This window comes from Caretta caretta, chromosome 26 (genome assembly GCF_965140235.1).
Source record: "Caretta caretta isolate rCarCar2 chromosome 26, rCarCar1.hap1, whole genome shotgun sequence".
Taxonomy (NCBI): domain Eukaryota; kingdom Metazoa; phylum Chordata; order Testudines; family Cheloniidae; genus Caretta; species Caretta caretta.
In genome coordinates this window covers 15,303,006-15,328,048 of record NC_134231.1, presented here as the reverse complement: position 1 = coordinate 15,328,048, position 25,043 = coordinate 15,303,006, and the positions used below count along the sequence as shown (strand labels likewise).

The window sequence follows — 25,043 nt, the reverse complement described above, 5'->3', positions numbered from 1 at the left end:
GGGCGATGCCCATCCTCAGTGCACCAAATCGTCCTGTTCCAACAGCCTCGGACCCCTGAGCTGCCGGCCCCCGCCCCATCGCTTCCAAGGCCGGTGGAGCATGGCTTGCTGGCGGCCTGCCCTTCCTGGAGACATTAACCCCCTTTGCTGGAGGGCCAGGCCAGTGGGGAGGGCCAGCCCAGCCAGCAGCCCAAGCGGTACGGAGCATGCCGTGCGGGGGAGCCTATTACCGATGGGGTCACGGACACCTCGGCCCAGGCCAGACGCCTCCCTAACCCAGGCCTGGGTCAAACAGCAGTGCAGGCAGGGACGGAGGCTGGGTCCTGGCAGCAGCCACCCAAACGCAAACCTCGCTCCAGGGGGGAGGAACTTCCTCCTTTGCCTTTTTCTTCTCGTTTCGAAATTCTCTGCCTGGACCCGAGGTCAGAGCAACAGGAGTTCCAGCAACACCATTCGAGACAATACCCAGGGCCCTGCGGGGTTCTCAAACTTCACTGCACCACGACCCCCTTCTGACAACAGCCATTGCTGCCCAGCCCCAGGAGAGGGGACCAAAGCCTGAGAGGGACCAAAGCCAGGCCGGGGGGAACCAAAGCCCAAGGGCTTCAGCCCCAGGCCCGAGGCCTGTAATCAGAGTCCCGATGCCGTCCGGCTTCAACTTCAGTCCCAGGCCCCAGCAAGTCTAACGCCAGCCCTGGCGACCCCTTTCAAAGGGGATTGTGACCCACTTTGAGGTCCCGACCCACAGTTTAAGAACCACTGGTCTGAGGCCTCGTTTATTACTAGAGAAAAAGTGATCTTCCTCGGCTTCTCACGGACACCTAGGGCTGCTCACGGCCTGGCCCAGCGGGGTGCGGAGCTGGTCTGTATAGATGGAGGGTGGATGAGTTGTTCGCACCGAGGGATGCGTCAATGACCATGGCAGGCTGCTGGATGACACTACCCAGCAAGGACAGAGCCGTCCACGAGCGCGAAGAGACTTGCTGTAAAGCCCTTGTTCTAACGTCTCCGTGGCCACGTCTGCACCAGAGAAGCGCTGATGGAAGGGACACTCCCTCCTGCTGCAGGCAAATACTTTAACCTGAGCTACATGGAAAAAATCATTCCCCAGGAGCAGGTCGACTAGGAGGTGTTCTGTTACCCCCACAGTCAGAACACTTTCCAAACCTTCCCAAACCACATGGATTTTAGCTAGTGGCACAAGGAATCTGCTTTCACCCTCCCCCACAATCTCTGCCATTTGGCCAGGCAACATACTGGCCTTTGGGACCACACCCTGCTTAACCAGAGAGATCTGGGCCCCTGCATCCCTCTGCCCCAAGCGTTCCCTGCCATCAATTTGGGCAGCTGTTACATGCTCCATGTCTGGTTCTGCGGAGGCTAACCTCACAAAACCAACATGATCGGTTTCAGTGTTGAGGGCAGCAGAACTAACAGGAGCTATTGGTTGCCTGCTTCCGCCCAGCACAGGGCGTTTATTCCTCAGGGGATCAGTGGAATCACACCGATAGCACCTTCTGGGCTCGTCTGCTTTTACAGGAGGTTTGGGATGAGGGTTAGAGGAATGGTTTTGGGGAGGTGAGTGCCCAGTCTCCCAGCCACCCTCCCTCTTGCTAGGAATCTCCTCTTCCCACCAGCTTCAAACACCTCTTTCAGTGGTTTGTTTTCAAGAGCTGCCTGGGTGTGTTCGATGGCCTCCCGAGGTCCCTTCCAACCCTGATGTTCTATGAGTCTATGAAGGCATCAGCAAGAGATACCATCTCATCCACAGACATTACCTCTTTGTCCCATAGACACTGGGTCACATCCGCCTTACATATAACTAGGAAATGCTCTTGAACAACAAGATCCAACATTCCCTCAAACCTTGTAACACCTTTGCCCCTCACCCACTTTCCCATCAAATCTTTCATTTTGTTCACATATTCCCCATTACTCAAACCAATATCCCTCTTCAGATTCCTAAATTTAACTCTATATGTTTCAGGGATAATCTGAAACCTTTGCAAAACAATGTTTTTAAATTTACAATAGTCTAAAGCATCCTCAATGGGCATTTCATTGAATATATTCAGAGCTTTACCAGTTATTTTTGCAATCCAGGTCGGAACGCTTGGCATCAGGGATCTCATGCACTGCACACAGCCTTTCAAAGGTGGTCAGATATTCAGCAATATCATCTGCCTCATTGCATGCAGGACATAAATGGTCCCAACTGTGGATTTTTGGCATGATGGGAATCGCTGGGGCTGGTGGTTCTGGTTCTGCTTCTCTAGCAAGCCCAGTGTTTTCGCTCTCTCTCTCTTTCTTCCCGCTTCTCCTTTATCTCCAGTTTCCCATTGTAATATTCTCTGGTGCTCCCTCTCCTTTTCTGCAACCTGCAGCCTAAAAAGCTCCAACTTCGCAATGGCTTCACTGCTTTCATTCATTTTCCTGCTTTTCTGTCCCTACTTCACTTACCCGAAATAAGCAAACAGAAAAACAACAAGCCTCCTCCGGACTGTCCTTAGCCACCACAATTAAAGCCTCACTTAAAATCTTTACACCAGTATATGAAGTGCAAATCTTGCTCAGTACAACAAGCTGTGTATTTCACACTGCTCGCTGCACCGCTGTGACGGGATACCCCCGGGTGCAGCCTGGAACTGTGGGACCACTGTGCCTCCTGAACTCTCTCCAGCCTGGGCTCTCTCTCACAATGCCTGGCTAGTGACCAGCAGCAAACCCCTCCAGGCTCTGTGATCACTCAGCACAACCGCATGTGGAGCCCCCACCACCAGCTAAATTGCATGAATGCTCCCAGAGCCACTCACGAATCACACAGAGAAAGGCACCAGCCAAATCCCTCCAGCTCCCAGCACTGTACCCCAGGAATATACTGTCACCACTTCATCAATGGAAAGTGGACAGACACCAGCCTTTGTCAAACCTGAGCAGATTTGCCCCACACTTCATACAAACTCACTGGTAAAGATAAACAATTAAACAAATGTATTGACGATAAAAGGTAGATTTTAAGTGATAGGCAAAAAGTCAGAGTTAGTTACCAAAAGAAGTAAAATATCAGCACGCAGTCTGAACTCTCAACCCGATTAGAGTGAGCAACATCTAGATGAAGCAGTTTTTCTCACCCCCCTGGATATTGCAGTCCTCAATATACAGGTTTGTTCCTTAAACCTGGGCCAGTCTCCTCTGTTGGAGTCTTGTCTTCTTCTCAGTGTCTTGGTTGCTTGCAGCATAGGTGGGGCCAGGAGAAGGCCCAGTGTGTGTCCACTGAGTCTGTTTTATACACTCAGTCCATGTGCTTGGGGAGCACAAGTCCAGGCATGTCTGGGGGGCATTGCTGAGTCTCTCCAAGCAAGGCTGAGCAATTCCCCTGGTGGGGCCTCATGCAGGTGAGTCATTGCATTGTGCTCCCTTGCTGGACAATGGCTGTTGATGGGTTGTTTCACACCCCACCCGGGTGTTGGTTACTTTCCTTGCTGTTGCCTCTGGGGAGCTAAGATCTCACTGATTCCCCAAACTTACAGCATGTTTTAGTGACCACCATACAACACAATTCTCACAACTTCTTATGCATTAATGATACACATGTATAGACAGAGAAATGACTTTCAGCAGATCATAACCATTCCCCTGATACCTTACAAGGCCCGCTTTATATGTAAGGTCACAATTATAGGAAAATGAGGAATATGGGGGTTCCAGGACACTCCCCCAAAGTACAGAATCTGACAGCTACATTTCTCAATTCGACTTTAGACTTGCTTGGTTGAAGTGACACAAGCAGTCCTCGAATTCAAATGGTCAGTAAACGGGACTGGAGATCACCAAGGGTCTATGTTTAAGGATCCATAGTTCCACCTTGAAACCAACCCCACCCAGCCAAGCCTAGCACAGAACTCAGGATGTTTGCCTTTTAGCAGGACTGTGATAAGACCCTTGAATGAACTGAACTGATTTAGTGTCTCTGGATAATTGTGCCTCTGTGTGCTGAGCACATTTTGTGACATTGTAACCCATTAACCAGCTGTATTTTGTTTTCTGTAATTTTTTATGTGCTTTAAAAGACAAAGTGGGTGAGGAAATATCTTTTATTGGACCGACTTCTGTTGATAAGAGACGAGCTTTTGAGCTACACAGAACTGTTCCACAGGTCTGAAGAAGATGTACGTTTGTTAACCTCTCTTTGTCACGGCGAGCTTTGGACCTGAGGAAGAGCTCCATGTAGCTCGAAAGCTTGTGTCTCTCACCAACATAAGCTGGTCCAATAACAGATATGATCTCACCCACCTTGTTTCTCTAAAATCCTGGGATCAACACAGCTACAACACCCCTGCATCCTACACTTACAGTGATTCTCCAGTCTGCACTTTCTAAGGAACCCAGATCCAAAGAACAGAGAGGAATCTGTCCAAAGGGTAGGAATAAATGGCCAGTTTTCAGAATGGAGAGAGGTAAATAGTGGTGTCCCCCAGGGGTCTGTATAGGGCCCAGGCCTATTCAACATATTCATAAATGATCTGGAAAAAGGGGTAAACAGTGAGGTGGTAAAATTTGCAGATGGTACAAAACTACTCAAGATAGTTGAATCCCAGGCAGACTGAGAAGAGCTACACAAGGATCTCTCAAAACTGGGTGACTGGGCAACAAAATGGCAGATGAAATTCCATGTTGATAAATGCAAAGTAATGCACATTGGAAAACATCATCCCAACTATACATACAAAATGATGGGGTCTAAATTAGCTATTACCACTCAAGAAAGAGATCTTGGAGTCAGCGTGGAGAGTTCTCTGAAAACATCCACTCAATGTGCAGCGGCCGTCAAAAAAGTGAACAGGTTAGGAACCATTAGGAAAAGGATAGATAATGAGACAGAAAATATCCTATTGCCTCTCTATAAATCCATGGTACACCCACATCTGTGCAGTTCTGGTCACCTCATCTCAAAAAAAAGATATACTGGAACTAGAAAAGGTACAAAGGGCAACAAAAATTATTAAGGGGATGGAACAGCTTCTGTATGAGGAGAAATGAAAAAGACAGGGACTTTTAGAAGAGATGGCTAAGTGGGGATATGATAGAGGTCTATAAAATCATGACTGGTGTGGAGAAAGTAAATAAGGAAGTGTTATTTACTCCTTCACTTAACACAAGAACCAGGGATCACCTAGTTAAATTCAGGGCTGGATTAACTTTTTGTGGGCCCAGCGCCAAAGCTATTTGTGGGCCCCCATTGGGGAAACAGGGCATGTGATGGGGGGCGGGCCGCAGAGCGAGGAGCCGGTTGGGGGCAATGAGGCGCAGCGCAGCGGAAGTGGCCCCACTCAGCCCAGCACAAAGGCACTGTTTACAAACCCAGAAACTTTACGAACTGCTAGACACACACTGGCTCGCCCAGCCTGCGCTGCCAGCGTGCCCCTTCCGCACTGCCCCCCTGCCCAGCACCCCCTCCCCCAGAGCCCTCCCCCACAGATCCCTATGCTTAATTCCCCAGACCTGCTATACCCTGAGACCCCCTCCTGGTGACCTCCCACCACAACTGCCCAGCTCCCCCACCCACAGATCCCTACTGTCCAGCACCCCCTTCACAGTCCCACCATCACAGCTGTACAGTGCCCCACATTCCCGAGGGAATTCTGCATCAAATTCTGTGCATAATATTTTAAAATTCTGCAATATTTTTTTCAATTAAGAAATACGGAAGTTCCACCATGGCAGCGGGGAGCACAGGCCACTGAGGTGGGAGAATACCCTGCAGCCTCCCCTGCCCCCCTGGGACAGGGACCTGACCCCGACACAGCGCAAGGGCCATGCCTGCCACAGAAACACCCTGGGGCCCTGCCCCTTTTGTGCCAGGCACACCAGATGTGGGCAGGGAGGCTCAGCCTGGCAGCAGGATCCAAGTGCAGAGGGACTTAGTGTGGGGGGATCCAGATGGGGGTAAGAGGGTTCTGTGTGGGGCAGTCTGGGTGCAGGTAGCTCAGTGGGGGATCTGGATGCACAGGGAGATTCCAGGTGCAGGGGCCATGGGAGTCTGCAGGGGGGACCAAGTCAAAGTGGTTGGAGCTCAGCGGGGGTGGGGAGGGTGTCTGGGTGCAGGGGAGGTGGGGTTCATTTGGGTGGGGGTGTAGGTGGTTGGGGCTCAGTGGGGAGGGTGTCTGGGGGGGCTCATCAGGGTGGTACAGATGCAGGGGAGGTGGGGCTTGTCAGGGTGAGGATTTGATGGGCCTGCTTAACAGGGGAGCCCCAGTTGCTGCCAAAGGGATCTGCATGCTGAGCCCCTGCTTCCCCTATCCCCTTCTCTTCCCCATCCAATGCCCCTTCACCACCACTCCATCTCCTCTCCAGGCTTGGGGGGCAGGGGGAAAACTGCCTCGCAGCACAAGCCAGCAGAGTGGAGAGGGTTGGGGCTGGGTCACTCCACTTCCTGCCGCCCGGTGATTGCAAGGTGGGCCTGACCCCGCACTCACGGGGTGGAGGGAAGTGCAGTGACCTGGCCCCAACCCGCTCCGCTCTGCTCCCCTGGCTCCCAGCCTTGGGACTGCAGGACAGGGGGGAAACCCCCCCACAGCACTCACCAGCGGCGCGGCTGGGAGCCGGCGGAGCGGGCTGGGGCCGCGTTGCTCCACTTCCCACCGCCCGGTGAATGCAGGGCGTGCCCGACCCCTGCTGCAGTCCCCCAGCTGGGACATAGCTCAGGGGAAGGGGTGGAGTGGGGGCGGGGCTGGGGCGGAGCAGGGGCGAGGGCTTTGGGGAAGAGGTGGGGCAGGGGCGGGAAGAGGCAGGGTGGAGGTGGAGCAGGGGCAGGGACAGCTTTCCTGACCAGCTCAGCCGGCCGGGGGATCAGGCTGGCCAGGGCCCCTTCTGATTCTAGGCCCGGTGCCACTGGCACCATGGTAAACCCAGTACTGGTTAAATTAAGAGGCAGCAGGTTTGAAACAAAGAAAAAGAAAGTATTTCTCCACACGAGGCACAGTCAACTTGTGGAACTCCTTGCCAGAGGATGTTGTGAAGGCCAAAACTACACCGGGGTTCAAAAAAGCATTAGATAAGTTCATGGTGGATTGGTCCATCAATGGCTATTACCCAAGATGGTCAGGGATGCAAACCCACGCTCTGAGTGTCCCTAGCCTCTGGCTGCCAGAAGCTGGGAATAGGCGACAGGGGATGGATCACTTGATGATTCCCTGTGCTGGTCATTCCCTTTGGGGCACCTGGCAGGGGCCACTGTCGGCAGACAGGACACTGGGCTGGATGGACCTTTGGTCTGACCCAGTCTGGCCAGTCTCGTGTTCTAGATCTGGCACATTCATTCTGAAAGGCAGCGAGGTTGAGTTAACTAGACGTGGCCTGTCAGATCTGGGTGCTCTTTCCAGATCTGGCTAGCGTGACCATGTACAGCCTCACGTGGGTGACAGTTGTTTGTCTCTACGTTAGAAATGGGCTAACAATCAGGGTTGTGAAGTGCACAAAGCGTGAAAAGCAGTTAGCAGAACACACATGGACTCTCAGTCTCCAGCCAAGTGCATGTTCCCCTAGGCTACAGGCCCTGTTGGGAAGAGGACTCTCTCTGCACAGTGCTGGCATCCCATGCACGGTCCAGCGTACCACAAACGAAAGGTGAATGACTTGGTAACGACGAGCCTTTGTAGCTTGTTCTTGGTACCAAGCGCCGGATCTCCACAGCACCAGCCCCGTGGGGCGAGTTTTATGGGCGTTTTGCCTATAGATCTTTCTCTGTCTTTGTGCAAAAATGGACGGTCAGAAAGCTGACATTTTAGAAACCGCATTGGTGTGGCCATGTCGGTCCCAGGCTATTAGAGACAAGGGCGGGGAGTGGAGATCTTTTATTGGAGCAACTTCTGCGGAGAGAGACAAGTGCTCGAGCTACACAGAGTCTTCCTCAGGTCTGGGAAACAGGGCATTGGAGGAAGGGTTGGGGGGCTGGATCTCAGCAGCCCCTTTGCCAAGTGGCCTCAATTTGCAGCACCCGCGCTCCCCTGGCCTGGACATGGCACGCTCACGACGTTCGGGGACGTGGGAGAGGTTCGAAAATTCAGCTTTAAAACAGAAACTGTTGCCACCGGAGCAGGTTGCAATGTTCTCCCTAGACACCAGTCACGCTCTGGAGCAAGGAGTCCAAGGAACCGGCGAACGAGAACACCTTGGCCAGTGAGGGTCGCACCTTACAGACATTAGCTGGAGGTGGTGGGTGCCTTATCCTTCCAGGTCACACGGACACAGAGGCACAGCAAGGAAAGGTCTCCCCCAAGGTCACTCAGCGAGTCTCCGTCTGGCTCTCTTCCCAAGCTCCCCTATTCGCTTCCTGACCTTCCCCCAGCCCTGGTGTCCCTCCCTCGGCCCCCTCCCCACGAGGAAGCAGGGAACCTGCTTGCTCACCCTGCCAGCCACGCCAGCTGAGCCTGCCATACTGGAAAGGCTGCTGCCGGGCAGAGAGAAGATCAAAAGGAACCACCCTGGGGCAAGCAGGAAGGTCCATCCCCCTGCGGCGGGGCGGCCTCGGCAGGGAGTTTGCACAGATCATCACCTGCCTGGGTCCGCACGCCCTTCTCCACCGGCATTAGCTCCTTCCCCTTCCCCTGCCGAACCGCTCAGTTCACCCCTTGGGCTGCCCCCCAGGAGGTGAGGCTCCCCATCTGCCTGGCCAGCCGCTGCCCCCGCACCCTGCTCCCGCACTGGCAATGAGTGACACACGGGGACCAGCTCAGCACGGAGCCAGGACAGAAGAGGGGGAAAGAGATGGATCTTCCCGACACGTAGCCTCGGCGCCGCAGGCCCGAAAGGCCCGTTCATTCAGAGAGCGCTGAATTCCCAGGGACAACCCCAGCTTTTCGCCAGCACTGGCCAGGCCGAGATCCCAACGCGCATCAGCATCACTCTCCCCACTGCCCAGATGGGAAACCGAGGAACGGTTCCAGCCGGCCAATGGCAGAGCCAGGAACACAACCCAGGTCCCGAAGTTCAGTCCAGGGCTCTAGCCATGCAGCCATATAAAGACAGACCTGCCGTGGTCCATACACTGGCCTCCCCCGTCCCCCTGACTCAACTGCAGCAGCTCGCACACATGTATCCAGGCACTGACGGGGACCCACCTCTCAACAGTTCAGACACTGACTTTCTGCCTCTGGGCACATCTGCCCCACTGCCTGCTGTCACCCCCATCCGCTTCTCTGTGCCCCCATCCGCCTCTCTCCATCACCCTCCACCTCAGGCCAAACCGCGGCCTCATTCACCTGCACAGCGTCCGTAGGGCTGCCCCAGCCAGTCCAACACCCTGCAGGGCCAGTACGTGATTCTTGGGAGAGCTGGAAAACACCCATCACCTGGGGTGATGGCGCCACTAGGGGATGTTGCCTATGGGCACAGTTCAGCACAGCTGCAACTGGGGAGGAGGCTGGGAGTCCATGTGGTGCCTGATCCCGACGGACTCCAGGAGCTTTATGTTAGCACTGGGTGCCTCACCCCAGGGAGAAACCCAGGCGCCCCCAAAAACAGCGGAGAGGGGTGTCAAATGCGACAGCCCGCACGGCTCCTCTCCTGGCTGGGACCACAGCTGCAGCCTGCTTGGGATCGCTGCTCCTGCTGCTGAAGCAGGGCCCCAGGCTCTGTGCATGGGGTCGGGGGGGAAGCCATGGGCCCCGGCAGCGATCCCGGGATCTGTCTGCAACACGACTACTGGATGCCACATCAGATCGATGCCACAATTTCAGGGCATGTCCTAGGGGGAAATCAGCAAGTCAAAAGGGGGCGCTGGGGGGGCACACGGAGCCCCTGTCAGCTCATTAGCACAGCCCCAGGCCCGAGCACCTCTGCAATTGTCTATGGTCAAACAAGGGCTGACCCCAGCCGCTGACGCCTCCCAGCACAACAGCTGAACTCCTCTGCCCATCCCACGCCAGGTTTCGCAGGCCAGAACCCTGGGACTTAACTCCGAGATTGGGAGGGGAGAGGGTGTGGGGAGGCATGAGGTGGCCCAGGTTTGGGGGAAGGGGGCACAGGCCCCTGGCATGGGGGGAATCGGGCAGAATTGCAGGGAGACCCTGAACTGAATGGGGTAGGAGGGCGGCACCCAGAGTGTTTGTGCAAGTGGACTGGACGCTTGGCTGACATGAGCGACAAAGGGACCCCCGGGATTTAACACACATGACAAACCAGGGATTTGGGGCCCAGGCTGCCTTTACCGCCAGGCCCCCCTCGGCCACAGGCTCCCTGGCGCAGCCAATCAGCACCAGGACGAAGGGGCCCCTCCCATTTCCGCTTTGGGAAGGGAGGAGTTACAGCGAGGGATAGATCCGAGCCCCGACCTGGCACCTGGGCGCGCACAGCATGGCTGAGGTGATGAGAGGACCCACGGCTGCCCTCAGGCCCCACCGAGCGCCCGAGAACCGGGGCTGAACCTCAGCTGGTGTCCACTGGCACAGGCCCAGTGACTGCAGAGGCTAGGACAGCTCCCGCCAGCTGGGCGCTGCCCCGCCGCCCCTGCCCCTGGGATGCCGAACGCTCCATACAGAATTCCTGCAGCTCTCATGCGGCCAGAGTGTTGTCTAGTGGTTAGAGCAGGAGGCTGCTGGTCAGGACCCCTGCACCCCATTCCCAGCTCCAGCACCGACTCACACTGGGACTTCATAAGAACGGCCCTACTGGGTCAGACCAAAGGTCCATCTAGTCCAGGATCCTGTCTGCTGACAGTGGCCAATGCCAGGTGCCCCAGAGGGAGTGACCAGAACAGGTCATCATCAAGTGATCCATCTCCTGTCGCCCATTCCCAGCTTCTGGCAAACAGGCTCAGGACACCATCCCTGGCCATCCTGGCTAATAGCCACCAATGGACCTGTCCCCCATGAACTTATCTCGTTCTTTTTTGAACCCTGTTATGTTCTTGGCCTTCACAACATCTGCTGGCAGGGTGTTCCACAGACTGACTGAGCGTTGTGTGAAAAAAATACTTCCTTTTGTTTGTTTTAAACCTGCTGCCTATTAATTTCCTTTGGTGACCCCCTAGTTCCTGTGTTATGAGAAGGAGTAACCCCCTGGTTGCTGCGCACTCTGGCCTGTCTCACCTGCACTCTGCCCACTTGGCCAGGCCTCCTCTCTCCTTCTCACCGCGTGCGGCGCACTCTGAGACAGATCTTCGGGTGGGCGCCTCCCACCTCCCCTCCTCGCACAACAGCCCTGGGGCAGCAGCTGCTCATATGGAAGCATCACTCAGGAAGCCGCACGTGGCTGGGTCTCCATGCAACTCAGCAGCTGGAAAGGGGGGCCCAATCCAAAGCCCCAAGGCCAGTGGAAAGACTCCCAGGGACCCAATGGGCTTTGCAACAGGCCCGAGGAGAGGAGCCAGGCCTGTGGTTACTACTGTCGCTACGTGGTCAGCCAGTTCTCTGCAGATCGTCGGCCCTCCGCTGCACCAGACCCTGCCCAGCCGATGGCTCCAGCCACCACCCACCCAGCAACTCGCAGACCAAATACTGCTCAGAAATGGCCCCTTCTCCAGCTGCCCTGAAGGCAGAAGCCAGAGCCAGCAGGCCTGCAAGGGTCAGACGAGATGATCACAGTGATCCCTTCTGGCCATCCAGTCTGCAAAGCCAGAGCCCCCGCCTACGCCCCCGCATCCAGCCCACACTTCTGCTGGAGCTCACTCAAACATCTGTGTGTCAGAACATGCCCACCCAAAAGGACGCTCAGCGGGGCAATACTCCGTCCCAGACCGGGGGCAGATCCAATATCTTCTGACCCCGCAAGCTCACAGATTGGTGTTTGGTAAAGGACCTGGGGATTACAGTGGATGAGAAGCTGGATGAGAGTCAGCAGTGTGCCCTTGTTGCCAAAAAGGCTAACGGCACATTGTCTGCATTAGTAGGAGCTTTGCCAGCAGATCAAGGGAAGTGATTAGTCCCCTCTATTCGGCATTGGTGAGGCCACATCTGGAGTATTGTGTCCATTTTTGGGCCCTCACTACAGAAAGGATGTGGACAAATTGGAGAGTCCAGCGGAGGGCAACGAAAATGATTAGGAGGCTGGGGCACATGACTCATGAGGAGAGGCTGAGGGAACTGGGGTTATTTTAGTCTGCGGAAGAGAAGAATGAGGGGGGATTTGATAGCAGCCTTCAGCTACCCGAAGGGAGGTTCCAAAGAGGATGGATCTAGACTGTTCTCACTGGTGGCAGATGACAGAACGAGGAGTAATGGTCTCAAGTTGCAGTGGGGGAGGTCTAGGACGGATATTAGGAAACACTATTTCACTAGGAGGGTGGTGAAGCACTGGAATGGGTTACCTAGGGAGGTGGTGGAATCTCCTTCCTCAGAGGTTTTTAAAGCCCGGCTTGACAAAGCCCTGGCTGGGATGATTTAGTTGGGGTTGGTCCTGCTTTGAGCAGGGGGTTGGACTAGATACCTCCTGAGGTTCCTTCCAACCCTGATCTTCTGTGATTCTATGATAAAGCTAAGAACTCTCCTTACCAGTAGCACATGGGGTTTAGCTTTAGCGCTGGCAGCCTGCTAGGCCGTAAAAATCACAACATCATGATGCAGGGAAAGCTAATTGTACAGGTTTCAGAATCGTACCAGCTCCAATTTCTCCCTCCCACAGAGGCTGGTCAGTTGAGCTCCTGCTATTCAGGAAGCCTGGCTTTACCCGTGAAGGCGATGGAGAGCACGACCAATGGAGTACGGAAGAATACTACAACAGAGATTTTGGCCGGTAAAGTACGTGGTGGCACAAACAGAACACTCCTGGGGCTGGCCCAGCTTCCCCACTCAGGAGTAACGGGACCACCCCAGAGACAGTAAATCCTTTGACCGATGGCCCCCATCACGCACACTAGTGCTGTTAAATAGGAGCATGGTAGGCCCAGATCGACAGCCCATGCATTCGTTAATAAGATACCACTGGGCAAATTGCAATGACATCACTGTCTCTAAAACACTCCTTGGACCAGCCCAGATAGGCCACAGACGCCTGTCTCTGTGTGATCACAGCTGCCTCCAACCGCTACGCGTCAGTGAGTCAGGAGGGAGCTTCCCTGGAAATTGCTCCAGGACTGGGATCTCGCTCCTGGACGAAATCAGCACAAGCATGAGCAGCAGGAGCTGCCGAGCGTGAAGGAGAGGGGGAGAAACAGATCCCTTATTGTGGGCCCAGCTCCTCCCTTGGGGAGGTGGCCAGAGAGCACAGTGATGGGCACCACGTAAGAACCTAGAGACAGCACAGGGCGGAGCTCCTGCCACCTCACCTAGAAAGGGACACGGCAGCAGATGTTCAGAGACGGACCCAGCAAGCCCCGGGCTCCAGGCCCAGATTCTGCGGCACACTCAACCACGTGCTTAGACCCCACTGACGCCCCCAAGGCGGATGTGGGTTACATGCTTTGGGGACCCAGGAGGGGCAGAGAGACAGATCTGTGAAGGGAGATTCTACTGTGGGCAGTTATGCCGAGTGGAAAAGGGAATCCCACTGCTCCCCTCCCTTCGGGGCCCGGTTTTCAAGGACTTCAAAGCCTCAGCTGGGGCCAGACTGAACTTCACTATTGCACTGATATGACGTGACAGGTGAGACAGCAATGGGCAGCCGTATAAAATGACAGACTAGCAGATAGATCGGGCGGGGGGGTGGGGGGGCACAGACAGCCAGACGGGCTCTCAAGGTAGCACGTCAGGGCAGATTTTCAAAGGCAACATTGAAAACTTGGTGATTTATTTCGGTGCCTAAAAAGCAGTGGAGCTCTTGTGAAAATCTGGCCCCTTGTTCGTCCATTCTTGGCTCTCCCCAGCTGGGCAAGCCCCCTGCCCTCATGCCGCCGGCTCCCCGCTCTGAATGAGGAGGACAGTAATCTTGCGGGCTTGGGACCATGGAGACAGGATGGAAGATGCCATCGTGCTGTTAGCCCCCGGAGGGAAGAGCAGGGGGACAGCTGTGAACTGGGACGTCAAGAAGTTTAACAGTGATCTATTGTGCCCTTCCCCATGCCAGTGCCGATTCAGCCTGTGGAACTCACTGCCACATGAGGGAAAAGAAATGCTCCTGCACGACTTTAGAATGGTGTTAGAAGAGTAAATACTATTTTCAGATGCTCTGTGAGTTTCCACTTTCCTGCCTTACCCAGGACAAGGAACTGGACAGGTCAGGAGTGATTTGCAATGTTATTACAAATATTTACCAGTGCACGCTGGGTTTTGCCCTGGGCTGCGGCTGATTTTGCAAGGCTGATTCACAGCGATCTGAGCTACATCTTAAGGTGCAAGAAAAACGAAGTCTCATTCTTCAGGGCATAGCTGAAAGTGGCCCAGGACGAGCCGGAAAAGGACACCAGTACCCATCCTTGGCTTTGCTGCTCTGCTCCAGGAGCCAGCAGCAAAATGAAATTCACCAGATCTCTTTTCTGAAGGCACACAGAGTGGTGTGGGAAGGGGAGAAGGACAGGCTGGACTGGGAAACGGCACAGAATAGAGGAGAGACTGGAGAGGAGAGAACTGAATGTGCAAAGAACCAAGACTTTGGCTAGATAGGCCAGAGATCAGGAAGCCAGGCTGGAGTTTGGGAGACCCAGCTCAATCCCCTGCTCTGCCACAGACTCCCTGTATGACCTTGGCAAGTCACTTAGTCTCTCTGGGCCCCTGCTCTGTGTCTGTAAAGCAGGAGAACAGCACTGGCCTGCCTCATGGCGCTGCAAAGATCAGTGTAGGTAGGATTGTGAGACATCCAGATACCACCACCACGGGGGCCAGATAAGCATTGTGGTGACGAGCGGCGGATGCTCCGAGACCGATGGCAAGAGATGTAATCAATACGGGGACAGAGCAGGGCAAGGAGATCTAATGGGGGCATGGATCAGTGTCCAGAGAAGAATGCGGGGGTAACAAAGAAGGCAGGCGGTGGTGGGATGCCAGATGCGATACTGACGGAGGATCTTAATGTGAACCTGAAAAGCTTTCACCCACTGAGATCTGTTCCTTCGGCAGGAGTTGCCACTGGAACGCGGACCCGTCAGCGGGGCCGGGGCAGAGGGGAGGAGGAACCGGCGTTCACAGACTGTGGCTTGCAGGCTGCATGCTCTCTGCGGCAAGGGGAAAGCCAAAGGCAAGAGGCTATTTATTTTTAAAGGCCTTTTATCTCCCCTTGAGGCCCAAGCTTGGAGAACGTCAGCCAGCCCAGCAGTCGATTGGCAGAGTAACAGGCTGCATCATGGGAGAGCAGCGCCAGGCTCCGGAGACCCTCAGCCCACCAGGGACTGGCTGCACCCTGGAGCAGCCCTGGGGGGCAGAGGGGCAGGAGTGCTTTGTGCTGCTCTCAAGGTGCAGGGTATGGGGGCAAGAGAGCGTTAGCCACGGCTGGAGCGAAGAGACCCTGCCCCACAAGGCCCCGGGGTAGAGGGAGAGAAATCCTGCAAGAGCTTCCACAGCCCCCTACAAAGTGAGTACGTTCTCCTACGTGGGCGTGTGCCCAGATTGCCTCGCCCTGCAATTCCACCCCCGCGGCTGGCCCGGGCTGCGGGGCTGTTAGACACCCAGGCTCAGACCCGAGCTCTGGGACCCTCCTGCCTTGCAGGGGCCTAGCATGGAACAGCTACACTGCAATTGAACAGCCCCTTGGCCCAAACGCCCCACGAGCCTGAGTCAGCTGGCCCAGGCCAGCCACGGGTGTGGACACACCCTCAATCACGGACTTTAACCCAGGGCCCTTCTCTAGCCCTGCCCATCCGAGGATCTCAGAGCACATACTCAGCATAGGATGCTTCTGCACGCGCTCCCTGAGAGCGGGGTCTGAGTCACTGGCCCCAGTTACAAAGTGCACAGAGAGGGTGGGAACTTGCCCAGGGACCCCAGCGAGTCACCAGAAGAGCTGGGCACAGAACCCAGCAGGCCTGACTTCGCCAGGGGCCTCAGCCCACCCTCGCGGGACCAACTTCGGCGGGGTGCAGGAGAAAGGGGCTTGATCTTCACACGGGCTCAACCCTGGGCCAATTTTGTCCCCAAAATGATTAAAAAAAGCAGTAAGAGGCTCCAGTGGGAGGTTAGGTCCATGCCCAGCCCTGTCCAGCAGGCAGGGTTGAGTGAATCTGCAGCTTAGCCACTAATTCCTTGATTTAGGTTTTTTAAGTGTGTGCGTTGGGGGGGTGGATTGGGGGTACTGATATTCGGGGGCTCATAACCCTTCTCCTCCCCCTTCAGGGAAGTCTGTGGGCAGAGCTGCAGCTCAGCAAGGTTCCCAACTTTGACTCAGTTTTCAGCTGGCTGGACTGAGGCCCTGGCTGCTGTCACGGGGGTAGCGTGGCCGGGGTGTGACCTGCCCCATGCCCGCAACCCCAGAACATACACACCAGTGCCTGAGGGGCGCATGCTTGCAAAGGCTCTTGCAGATGGGGCTTTGGGGTGCGGGGATGCCAGAGATCCTTGTGACCATTCCCCCAAGTGCTCTCACGGCGCAAACTCCTGCCAGCCTCTACCCGCGGCCAGGCAGGGCGGGAACCAGGTTTATTAGGTCCAACGTACAGCACGAACCACACCTGGACCAGCTGAGCAGAAAAGCTGCAGCCAGCCCGGACCGGAGGGTGCGTCTGGATTTCAGGCGATTGAGCCAGAACCACACCCAACGGGGACGAGGCATCAGATTAAAGTGACCTGAGCGCCTGTCCCAACCCCAGACCAGACCCAAGTCACGTGTGTAAAGCCGGCCAGCCATGTCCGTGGTGCCCGTCGCGTGGGTGAATGGGGTGGGCACCGGGGCTCTGGCGCAGTGGCAGCTTCCAGATTTTCAGGTGCTAACTGGCAGTGCCCCAGCGATGGTTCTAGCAAACAAGTCTCTCCCCACCCCCATTGCTGCCTGGGCTGGGGAGAAAGGGGACTGGCAAGGGTCCCAGTCCTGCTCCCTTCGAAGCCTCAGGGAAAACTCCCTTTCAGTGCAAAGGGAGCGAGCTGGGACCGTGGTTGGGGAGGAAGGTGGGTAACAGGGAGAGTGGATTCCTGTTCGGCTGGGTGGGGGGACACGTGTAATGCATTCCCGCCAGGTTCCCCAGCAGGCTCAGATGATCCCTGCAGAGCTCGCAGCCCCATGGGGCTGAACCAGAAGCAGTAAACATCGTCCCAGTAGTTCGCCCTGCCTGGGGTGGGACCTTTGGAGCCCAGGACCCACAGGGCTGCAGGTGTCTCAGCCTGGCTGCGGGGTCAGCGCAGGGACAAAGGCTGCACAGCGCAGAGCAAACACAGATCAAGCCCCACGCAGACTGGGATGCCCGTGCCGGCTACTCCCAGGAAAGGGCCAAGAGACACAAACAAAGCGCTCAAGCCCACACACCCAGCTGGGAGCCGGCCCAACAGCCAGCCCTGGGCCTCGCTGTTGCCGTTCTGTGAAATGACCCATTGTTTCCTGATCCCCAACACAAGTATTGCAGGCAACTCCCCCAGCTGCTGGAGCGGAGGAACGGCCTCTGGGCGAGAGGGGACTTCTGTCTCCATGGCCTGCTCAGATCTTGAGCTCTCTGCTCTGAGTGTCCCCAAGTGCTGGGGCCAGCGGGGTGGACCCCTGTCCATCAGGAACTGGAGTGCGACACCTCTTCCCTCTGCACACAGGCCACAAACCAGTCATCGCATTGCCAGGACTTTGGGCCACAGCTGACTCGGTTCCAAAGCGTGTCTCTGCAGCCCACTGCCAGAGCCCTGAGTCTGCCGAATGTAACCACTGGGCCCATCGGGTAAAGCCGAAGCCAGCGCAGTGACCCTGGTGCCAAATCAGTGTAAGAGGAGAATCAGGCCCGGGGCACCCAGCAAGTGCGGTTATACTGGAAAGAGAGCAGCGCTTCCTGGCTTGTTTGCCTCTCTTCCCGCTAAGCTGGAGAGCCAAGCTAGTAACTGTCCCGGTCACTGCACCGCTGGTGGGGTCAAGTCCTGCCCCATATATACCGGGGCTAGAGAGTGACCCACATGGCTGGGTGGGGGTGGGGGTGGGGGAGGGAAGGCAGGGTGGCGTACAAGCAATTTGTTGCTTTGACTTCCTAGTTTACACAGTAACGGGAGCTGCAGATTGAAGGTCCTCAACCACATGGGGACCCCTGCCCCCAGCACATTACACAGAACTGCCATCTAAGGGACAGCATGAGGGGGGACACTTCTGCCTTGGACACCCCCCACCCCAGCCTGGCTGAACCCTGAGTCTCTGACGTGCACTTGGCTCACCCGGCACCAGGAATGCTCGAAAACAAATGAGAAAATCACCCACAGTCTGAATTAAAGAGACATCACCAAGTTAAAAACCCCGTATTTGAGTAAAGACGTTTCTTCCCTGGGCTAAGGACAGCCGAAATGATAAAAAAACCACTAAACTGACCCCCCCTCCCCCCGAGCCACAATTCCCCCCCCCACACACACACACTTTGTTTGCTTTCTGCATTTCATTCCACCCGGACAACAGATTCCTCAATTTCATTGGCACTCCTACATCAGTTTCACTTTCAGGTTCTCTGCTGTAGCAGGTCCTGCAATGTTTGAGTTGCAAACACATGGGGAAGTGGTTAGCTCCAGATATAAATAAAACCCCAAACAAAGGCTGTGTGCATGTAAAATATTTTATGTAAATATTAGCTTTTGGAAACTTTTTAGACCAAAACCTCCATCTGAGGCCTAAGGAATCCATCAGTGCCCATTAATGGGTCTCTGGGGCTGCTGATCAGAGAAAAAACAAGCCTTTTTTGCAGACAAAGTATTTCTAAATTTTTGCGTTGAACTGAGTTTGCCTCCTCGCAATATAAATAGAAGTCTCTCCCTCCCCCGCAATGCTCAGTTTTACATATCCTCGCTGCCAAACAAGTCGGTAGGAGTGCATCCCTTCCCCTGCGAGCTGCTGCCGGAGCGTGTGCCCCTACGAGGTGCCATCTAGTTCACCTCCACAGGGGCCCAGCTCAGGATTGGTCCTTGCAGCATAGTTGCAAATGTTTGGTCTAGTCTAGTTTTAAACACCCCGAGTGCCTGGGATTCTAGCACTTCCCATTGGGAGGAGAAGCCTCTGGCAGGTGTCATTCAGCTCCCCTGATCTAACTCTACTGAGGTTAGCAGAGATGCCTCTGGATTTGCACCGGTGTAACTGAGCCCAGTGGTGGAGAGACTCCAGTGATGGTCAGTCTAGAGTTTCCTTTCTTCACTTTCCCTCTAGTCACAGCCCCTTGGCATTCCTCCATCTGCCCACTAAAGCCGCAAGCTACTGTCCTAGCGCTCCAGCCCAGCCCCAACACAACAGCGGAGCAAGCAGAACCCAACCTGGGCGGGCTTACCTTTTTTGAACTCCTCCAGCATAGCATCCAGCTTGGTGTCGTGGAAGACGAAATGGACCGGGTGGTTGTAGAACTTGGTGATGGTCTTGAGGGGGGTGCAATCGTCAGGGTCCACAAAGGCCAGGTCCTTGACGTAGAGGATGTCCACGATGTTGGAGCGCTCCTCCTCATAGACCGGGATGCGGGTGTAGCCGCTCTCCATGATCTCCGACATTGTGTTGAAGTCCAGGATGGCGTCGCTGTTGATCATGAAGCAATCGTGGAGCGGAGTCATGACATCCTCCACTGTCTTAGTCCGGAGCTCCAGAGCTCCCTGGATCATGTTGAGCTCCTCCTTGACCAGATCGTTGTAGGGCTCCGTCACCTTCAGCATCTCGACCAGCTTCTCACGGTTGTAGACGGTGCCGATCTCCTGGCCCAGGATGCAGTCCAGGAGCTTGCTGATGGGGAAGGAGAGGGGGAACGTCACCAGCATGAAGAACTTGGTGATGGCGATGGTGTTGGCGCCCACGGCCAGGCCGTGCCGGGAGCAGAGGGCCTGCGGCACGATCTCGCCGAAGATGACGATGCCGATGGTGGAGGCGATGACGGCGCCTAAGCCGGAGCCGATGAGGTCGTCCAGTAGGATGGTGAGGGTGGTGTTCACCAGCACGTTGCCCAGCAGCAAGGAGCAGAGCAGGTAGTTGCCCTTCCTGCGGATGGGCTCGATCTTGCGGGCGTAGCGCTTCTCCTTGTTGGTGCCGCAGTTCTGCACGATGCGCAGCTCCATGGGGTCCAGCGCCATGAGGCCCAGGTTGAGGCCGCTGAACATGCCGGAGAGCACCAGCAGGCAGAGGATGAGGATGATCTGGAACCAGAGGGGCAGCAGCGACTTCTTCTCCTCCACCACCATGAGGCGGCCGTCGCTGCCCTGGTGCTGCAGCCAGGGCTGGCCGGGGCCGCGCTTGGTGCACAGGACGTAGACCTTGGCCCGCTCGTGCTTCCGCAGGGGCTGCACCCGCACGAGCAGCACCCCGGAGGTGTCGCGCGTCTCGGCCATGCGGGGCTGCACCACCAGGTCCTGGGTGGGCTCGGGGCAGCCGCCCTCGGCCCGGGCCGGGGCGCTGGCGTTGCCCGCCGCGCTGCCGTTGGCCCAGGCGCCCAGGGCGGCGAAGGCCACCAGCTCCCCGGTGCCCGGCCGGATGCCCAGCCCGAAGAGCCGCAGCCGCACCTGGCTGCCCTCGGTCACCTGGATGACGCCCCCCTCGGCCGCCGCGGCCGCCGGCTTGCTGGTGCCCTCCAGCCGCATGCCCAGGATCACGCTGCCGCCGTCGCTGCCGGGCGGGCCCGGCCCCGCCGCCAGGGGGAGCGCGAGCGCCAGCCCCAGCAGCGCCCGCAGCGCCCCCGCCGCGCCCCCGCTGCCGCCGCCGCCGCCGCCCGGCGCCATGTTCCGCTCGCCCCGCGCCTCGCCCGTCACAACCGCCCGCTGCTGGGCCGGCGGCGGCGCGCACGTCGCCCGCCGCGCGGCCCCGCCCCCTCGCCCCGGCCCCGGCCCCGCCCCCGAGGCGCCTTAAGGAGGCGCCGGGCTGGGGGGAGCGTTAAGGAGGCGGGAGTTCGCGGCTGCGGGGGGCCGTGTTAGGGGGCGGGGGGGTTGATTTTTGGGTGTTATGGGGCGGGGGGGTTGATTTTTGGGGGGGCGTTGGGGGAGGGTGTTATGGGGCGGGGGGGTTGATTTTTGGGTGTTATGGGGCGGGGGGGTTGATTTTTGGGGGGGCGTTGGGGGAGGGTGTTATGGGGCTGGGGGGTTGATTTTTGGGTGTTATGGGGCGGGAGGGTTGATTTTGGGGGGGGCGTTGGGGGAGGGTGTTATGGGGCGGGAGGGTTGATTTTGGGTGTTATGGGGCGGGGGGTTGATTTTTGGGGGGGCGTTGGGGGAGGGTGTTATGGGGCGGGAGGGTTGATTTTGGGTGTTATGGGGCGGGGGGGTTGATTTTTGGGGGGGCGTTGGGGGAGGGTGTTATGGGGCGGGAGGGTTGATTTTGGGGGGGGCGTTGGGGGAGGGTGTTATGGGGCGGGAGGGTTGATTTTGGGTGTTATGGGGCCGGGGGGTTGATTTTTGGGGGGGCGTTGGGGGAGGGTGTTATGGGGCGGGAGGGTTGATTTTGGGTGTTATGGGGCGGGGGGTTGATTTTTGGAGGGTGTTGGGGGAGGGTGTTATGGGGCGGGGGGGTTGATTTTTGGGGGGGCGTTGGGGGAGGGTGTTATGGGGTGGGAGGGTTGATTTTGGGTGTTATGGGGCGGGGGGTTGATTTTTGGGGGGGCGTTGGGGGAGGGTGTTATGAGGCGGGAGGGTTGACTTTTGGGTGAGGGTGTTATGGGGCGGGAAAGTTGACTTTTGGGTGTTATGGGGCGGGGGGGTGATTTTTGGAGGGTGTTGGGGGAGGGTGTTATGGGGCGGGGGGGTTGATTTTTGGTGTTATGGGGCGGGGGGGTTGATTTTGGGGGGGGCGTTGGGGGAGGGTGTTATGGGGCGGGAGGGTTGACTTTTGGGTGTTATGGGGCGGGGGGGTGATTTTTGGGGGGTGTTGGGGGAGGGTGTTATGGGGTGGGGTGATGGGGAGGGTGTTATGGGGCGGGAGGGTTGATTTTGGGTGTTATGGGGCAGGAGGGTTTATTTTTGGGGGGGTGTTGGGGGAGGGTGTTATGGGGCGGGGGATGACTTGTGGGGGAGGGCGTTATGGGGTTGGGGATGATTTTCAGAGTGGTGGGGGAGGGGGTGCATGGGACAGGGGGTGATTCTTGGGGGGGGTACAGAAGGGGGATGTAGGGAACTGTGGGGCAGGGGTGTCCTTTGGGGCAGCCCTGCCATGCCTAGGCCTCTCTGCCCTGCCCCGCCCCGCCCCGCCCCCGGTGTAAGACACTATCCCATAGTTAACATGGGGGCTAGGCCCCTACAGAGGGACATGATGATACTCTCTAGGGCGCGGCTGGGGAGTCACGCCCCTGAGCTTCTCCCAGCTCGCACGCTGACCCTCCCACCTGGTGGAATTTTCCACTCCTTGCCCCTTGTTTATTGATTCATGACTTTGCCATAAAACGCAGGAGTCAGTAACTACAGGAAGGGGACCGACACCTTGGCGGCTTGCCCAGCGCCATCCTGCAGCCTTCGATCCCTCTTGTGTTATGAGAAGGAGTAAATCACACTCCCTTATTTACTTTCTCCACACCCGTCATGATTTTATAGTCCTCTATCATATCCCCCCTTAGTCGTCCCTTTTCCAAGCTGAAAAGTCCCAGTCTTATTCATCTCTCCTCATACGGAAGCTGTTCCATCCCCCTCATCATTTTTGTTGCCCTTTTCTGAACCTTTTCCAATTCTAATATTTCTTTTTTGAGATGGGGTGACCACATCGGCAAGCAGTATTCAAGATGTGGGTGTAGCATGGATTTATAGAGAGGCGACATGATATTTTCTGTCCTGTTATCCATCCCTTTCTTAATGATTCCCAACATTGTTTGATTTTTTTGACGGCCGCTGCACATTGAGTGGATGTTTTCAGAGAACTGTCCACAATGACTTCAGGATCTCTCTTGAGTGGTAACAGCTAATTTAGACCCCATCATTTGATATGTGTAGTCGGCATTGTGTTTTCCGAGGTGCATTACTTTGTATTCCTTGTGGTGGGTTTTATGACAGACACATTACAGCAGCGGTGATTGTCCTCCAAAAAGCATGCAGAAAGAGCTCCCTATTGTGGCATCAGAGAAAACCTGCATTGTGCACCTGGCACTCTGCTGCTGGGTAATGCTGGCATGTGAGGAGGTCTATAAATATCTTGCATTTCTAGAGTGTACTCCATCCCTGGAGGATCCCAGACTGCTTTTCAAACTGTTATACAAAGCACACAGGTCATTCCCACCAGGCCTGACATGCAGCTACCCCTGGGGTGGGATGTCTGAGCTGTTTAACTCATAGTAACACTAGGAACAGTTCAGGGGCCCAAGCTTGTGCAGTATTGACCATCCTCAACTCCCTTTATAGGGGATTTGAAGACTCAGCCTGGCTCGAATCAGGCTGTAGGACGGGAGTTGTAGGAAATTCTGTACCCAAATAAACTGCAGGAGGGATGTAAAGAGGCGGAATGTGATTACTGACTTTGGAACGGGGCTACAGCATGCTGACTTCTGCCAGGAGGCTGCACCTCCACCCCTGGAGAACAAACAGCCCTGGCTAGGTAACATACCTTGTACCTTCACCGTGGGAGCAGAGAGGGCGGCGATAGGTCTGGAGTCAGTGGTAGGACAGATGTACAAGAAGTCACTAATAAAAGCATCTTGGCAGAGGGCCCAAAGGCACTCAGACAGCTCCAGCCAAACCTTCTGGATCATTTGCCCAAGTACCTGCAGTTCCCATCTCGGACTGAATATTGAGCAACGGAAGCTGGTTCTGCTCAGAGCACTTTCATAAATAAAGAGTTTAGCTAGCTCAGCACAGAGCACACTTCTCCTTGAACAGCTTTGATGCTGCCTTGTTGAGCAAAGTCCCTCTTCCGTGCTGGCCCCAAGTAGCTGGTAGAAAGAGGCAACAGCCCTGCCAGGTGCATCAGATCAGCTCAACCTGACCCTGCCTGATTAGAGAGGAAACAACCTGGTTGGTTCCTTGAGACAAAAGTTCCCTGGTATTTTTAACGGCCCATGGCCCTTAACTGCTCTGACCAGTCACTGTGCAGCCATGGGAGCCCACCAGCTGAATAAGGTTGAGTTGCACAAAGCAGGTCTGTGTGGGGACGTGATGGGATGTTTGGATGAAGACAATTCTGCGGGGCTAGTGAGTAGTGGGCTGGTTCACCGAACCCCAGAGTGTCAGTGCTCAGTTACCAGGTGAGCTCGGGGTTGTAGCACTCCAGGAGAGTCATGTCAGCGTATGATGCAAGCAGACGAAACCTAGTGAGTCAGACTTTCAAAGACAGCACAGTGTGCGGGAATGGCCCCGCTGGGCAGCCTGCATAGCTCACAAACAATGTCAGGACCCCAGGGCAGGCCCTGTAATCCAGCCCCAGTTCTTCACCCCCAGCAAGGGGTTTCACGCAGCCTTTCCAGGGGACAAGGACCAGGTCTGACTCCTCACTCCCGCCAGAGACTGCACCTGGGGTTTGTTCTGGGCCCTGCAACAGTGACGGACTCACAGAAAGGCCACAAGGCAGAGGCAGGTGTAGAACCCAGGAGTCCTGATACCCAGCATTAGGACTTTGCTCCACTTAACCAGGGCTGTCGTCTCCTCCTCTCGTTCCAAGTGGCTGCTGTGGTTCGTTACAATGCTAACCTACTGCAACCCGATTGTAACAGCCCAGTGCGTGTTAACAACAGAGGAATATCCCTTTTTAAGACTGGTAATGGATTTCGGGTTTAAAGTTTCCAACAGGGCTCTAACTGCCAGCCAGAAAAAGTCCCCTATGACTTTAATGATCTAGCGCGACAGGCTTCTATAAACCTAGGCTCTGCGATGGCTATATTTGGACCCATTGCCACAAGGAGCTCCGTCAGGCACTCCAGGCGGACGTAAAGAACTGCCCGCATTGCCAGGTGTGCTATCCTAGAGCACCTGGGCTTGAGTTTCCTCTTGCGCAGGCTGGTGCCGCTCTCACTTTCGCTGGTGATTTCACCGGAGTCACCACCGATGACACCAGGAAGAGGAGATCACTCGCTGGGCAGCTCTGACCTGTCTACAGACGCCCTGACACTGCTCCTCTCCTTCTGTTCCCTAGCCTCTGACTTT

General features: G+C 56.1%; 1 protein-coding gene across 1 annotated transcript in view; it reads right to left on the bottom strand.

Annotated features, from left to right (window-relative positions):
* CNNM4 (cyclin and CBS domain divalent metal cation transport mediator 4) overlaps nucleotides 1-20,729 on the bottom strand; it is a 51,768-nt gene extending 31,039 nt beyond the window's left edge. The window contains exon 1 of the mRNA XM_048829612.2: nucleotides 19,289-20,729. Coding sequence (XP_048685569.1) covers nucleotides 19,289-20,714 — 1,426 coding nt within the window. The 5' untranslated portion in view covers nucleotides 20,715-20,729. The remainder of the gene's footprint in view (nucleotides 1-19,288) is intronic.
* Nucleotides 20,730-25,043: the final 4,314 nt, after the last annotated feature.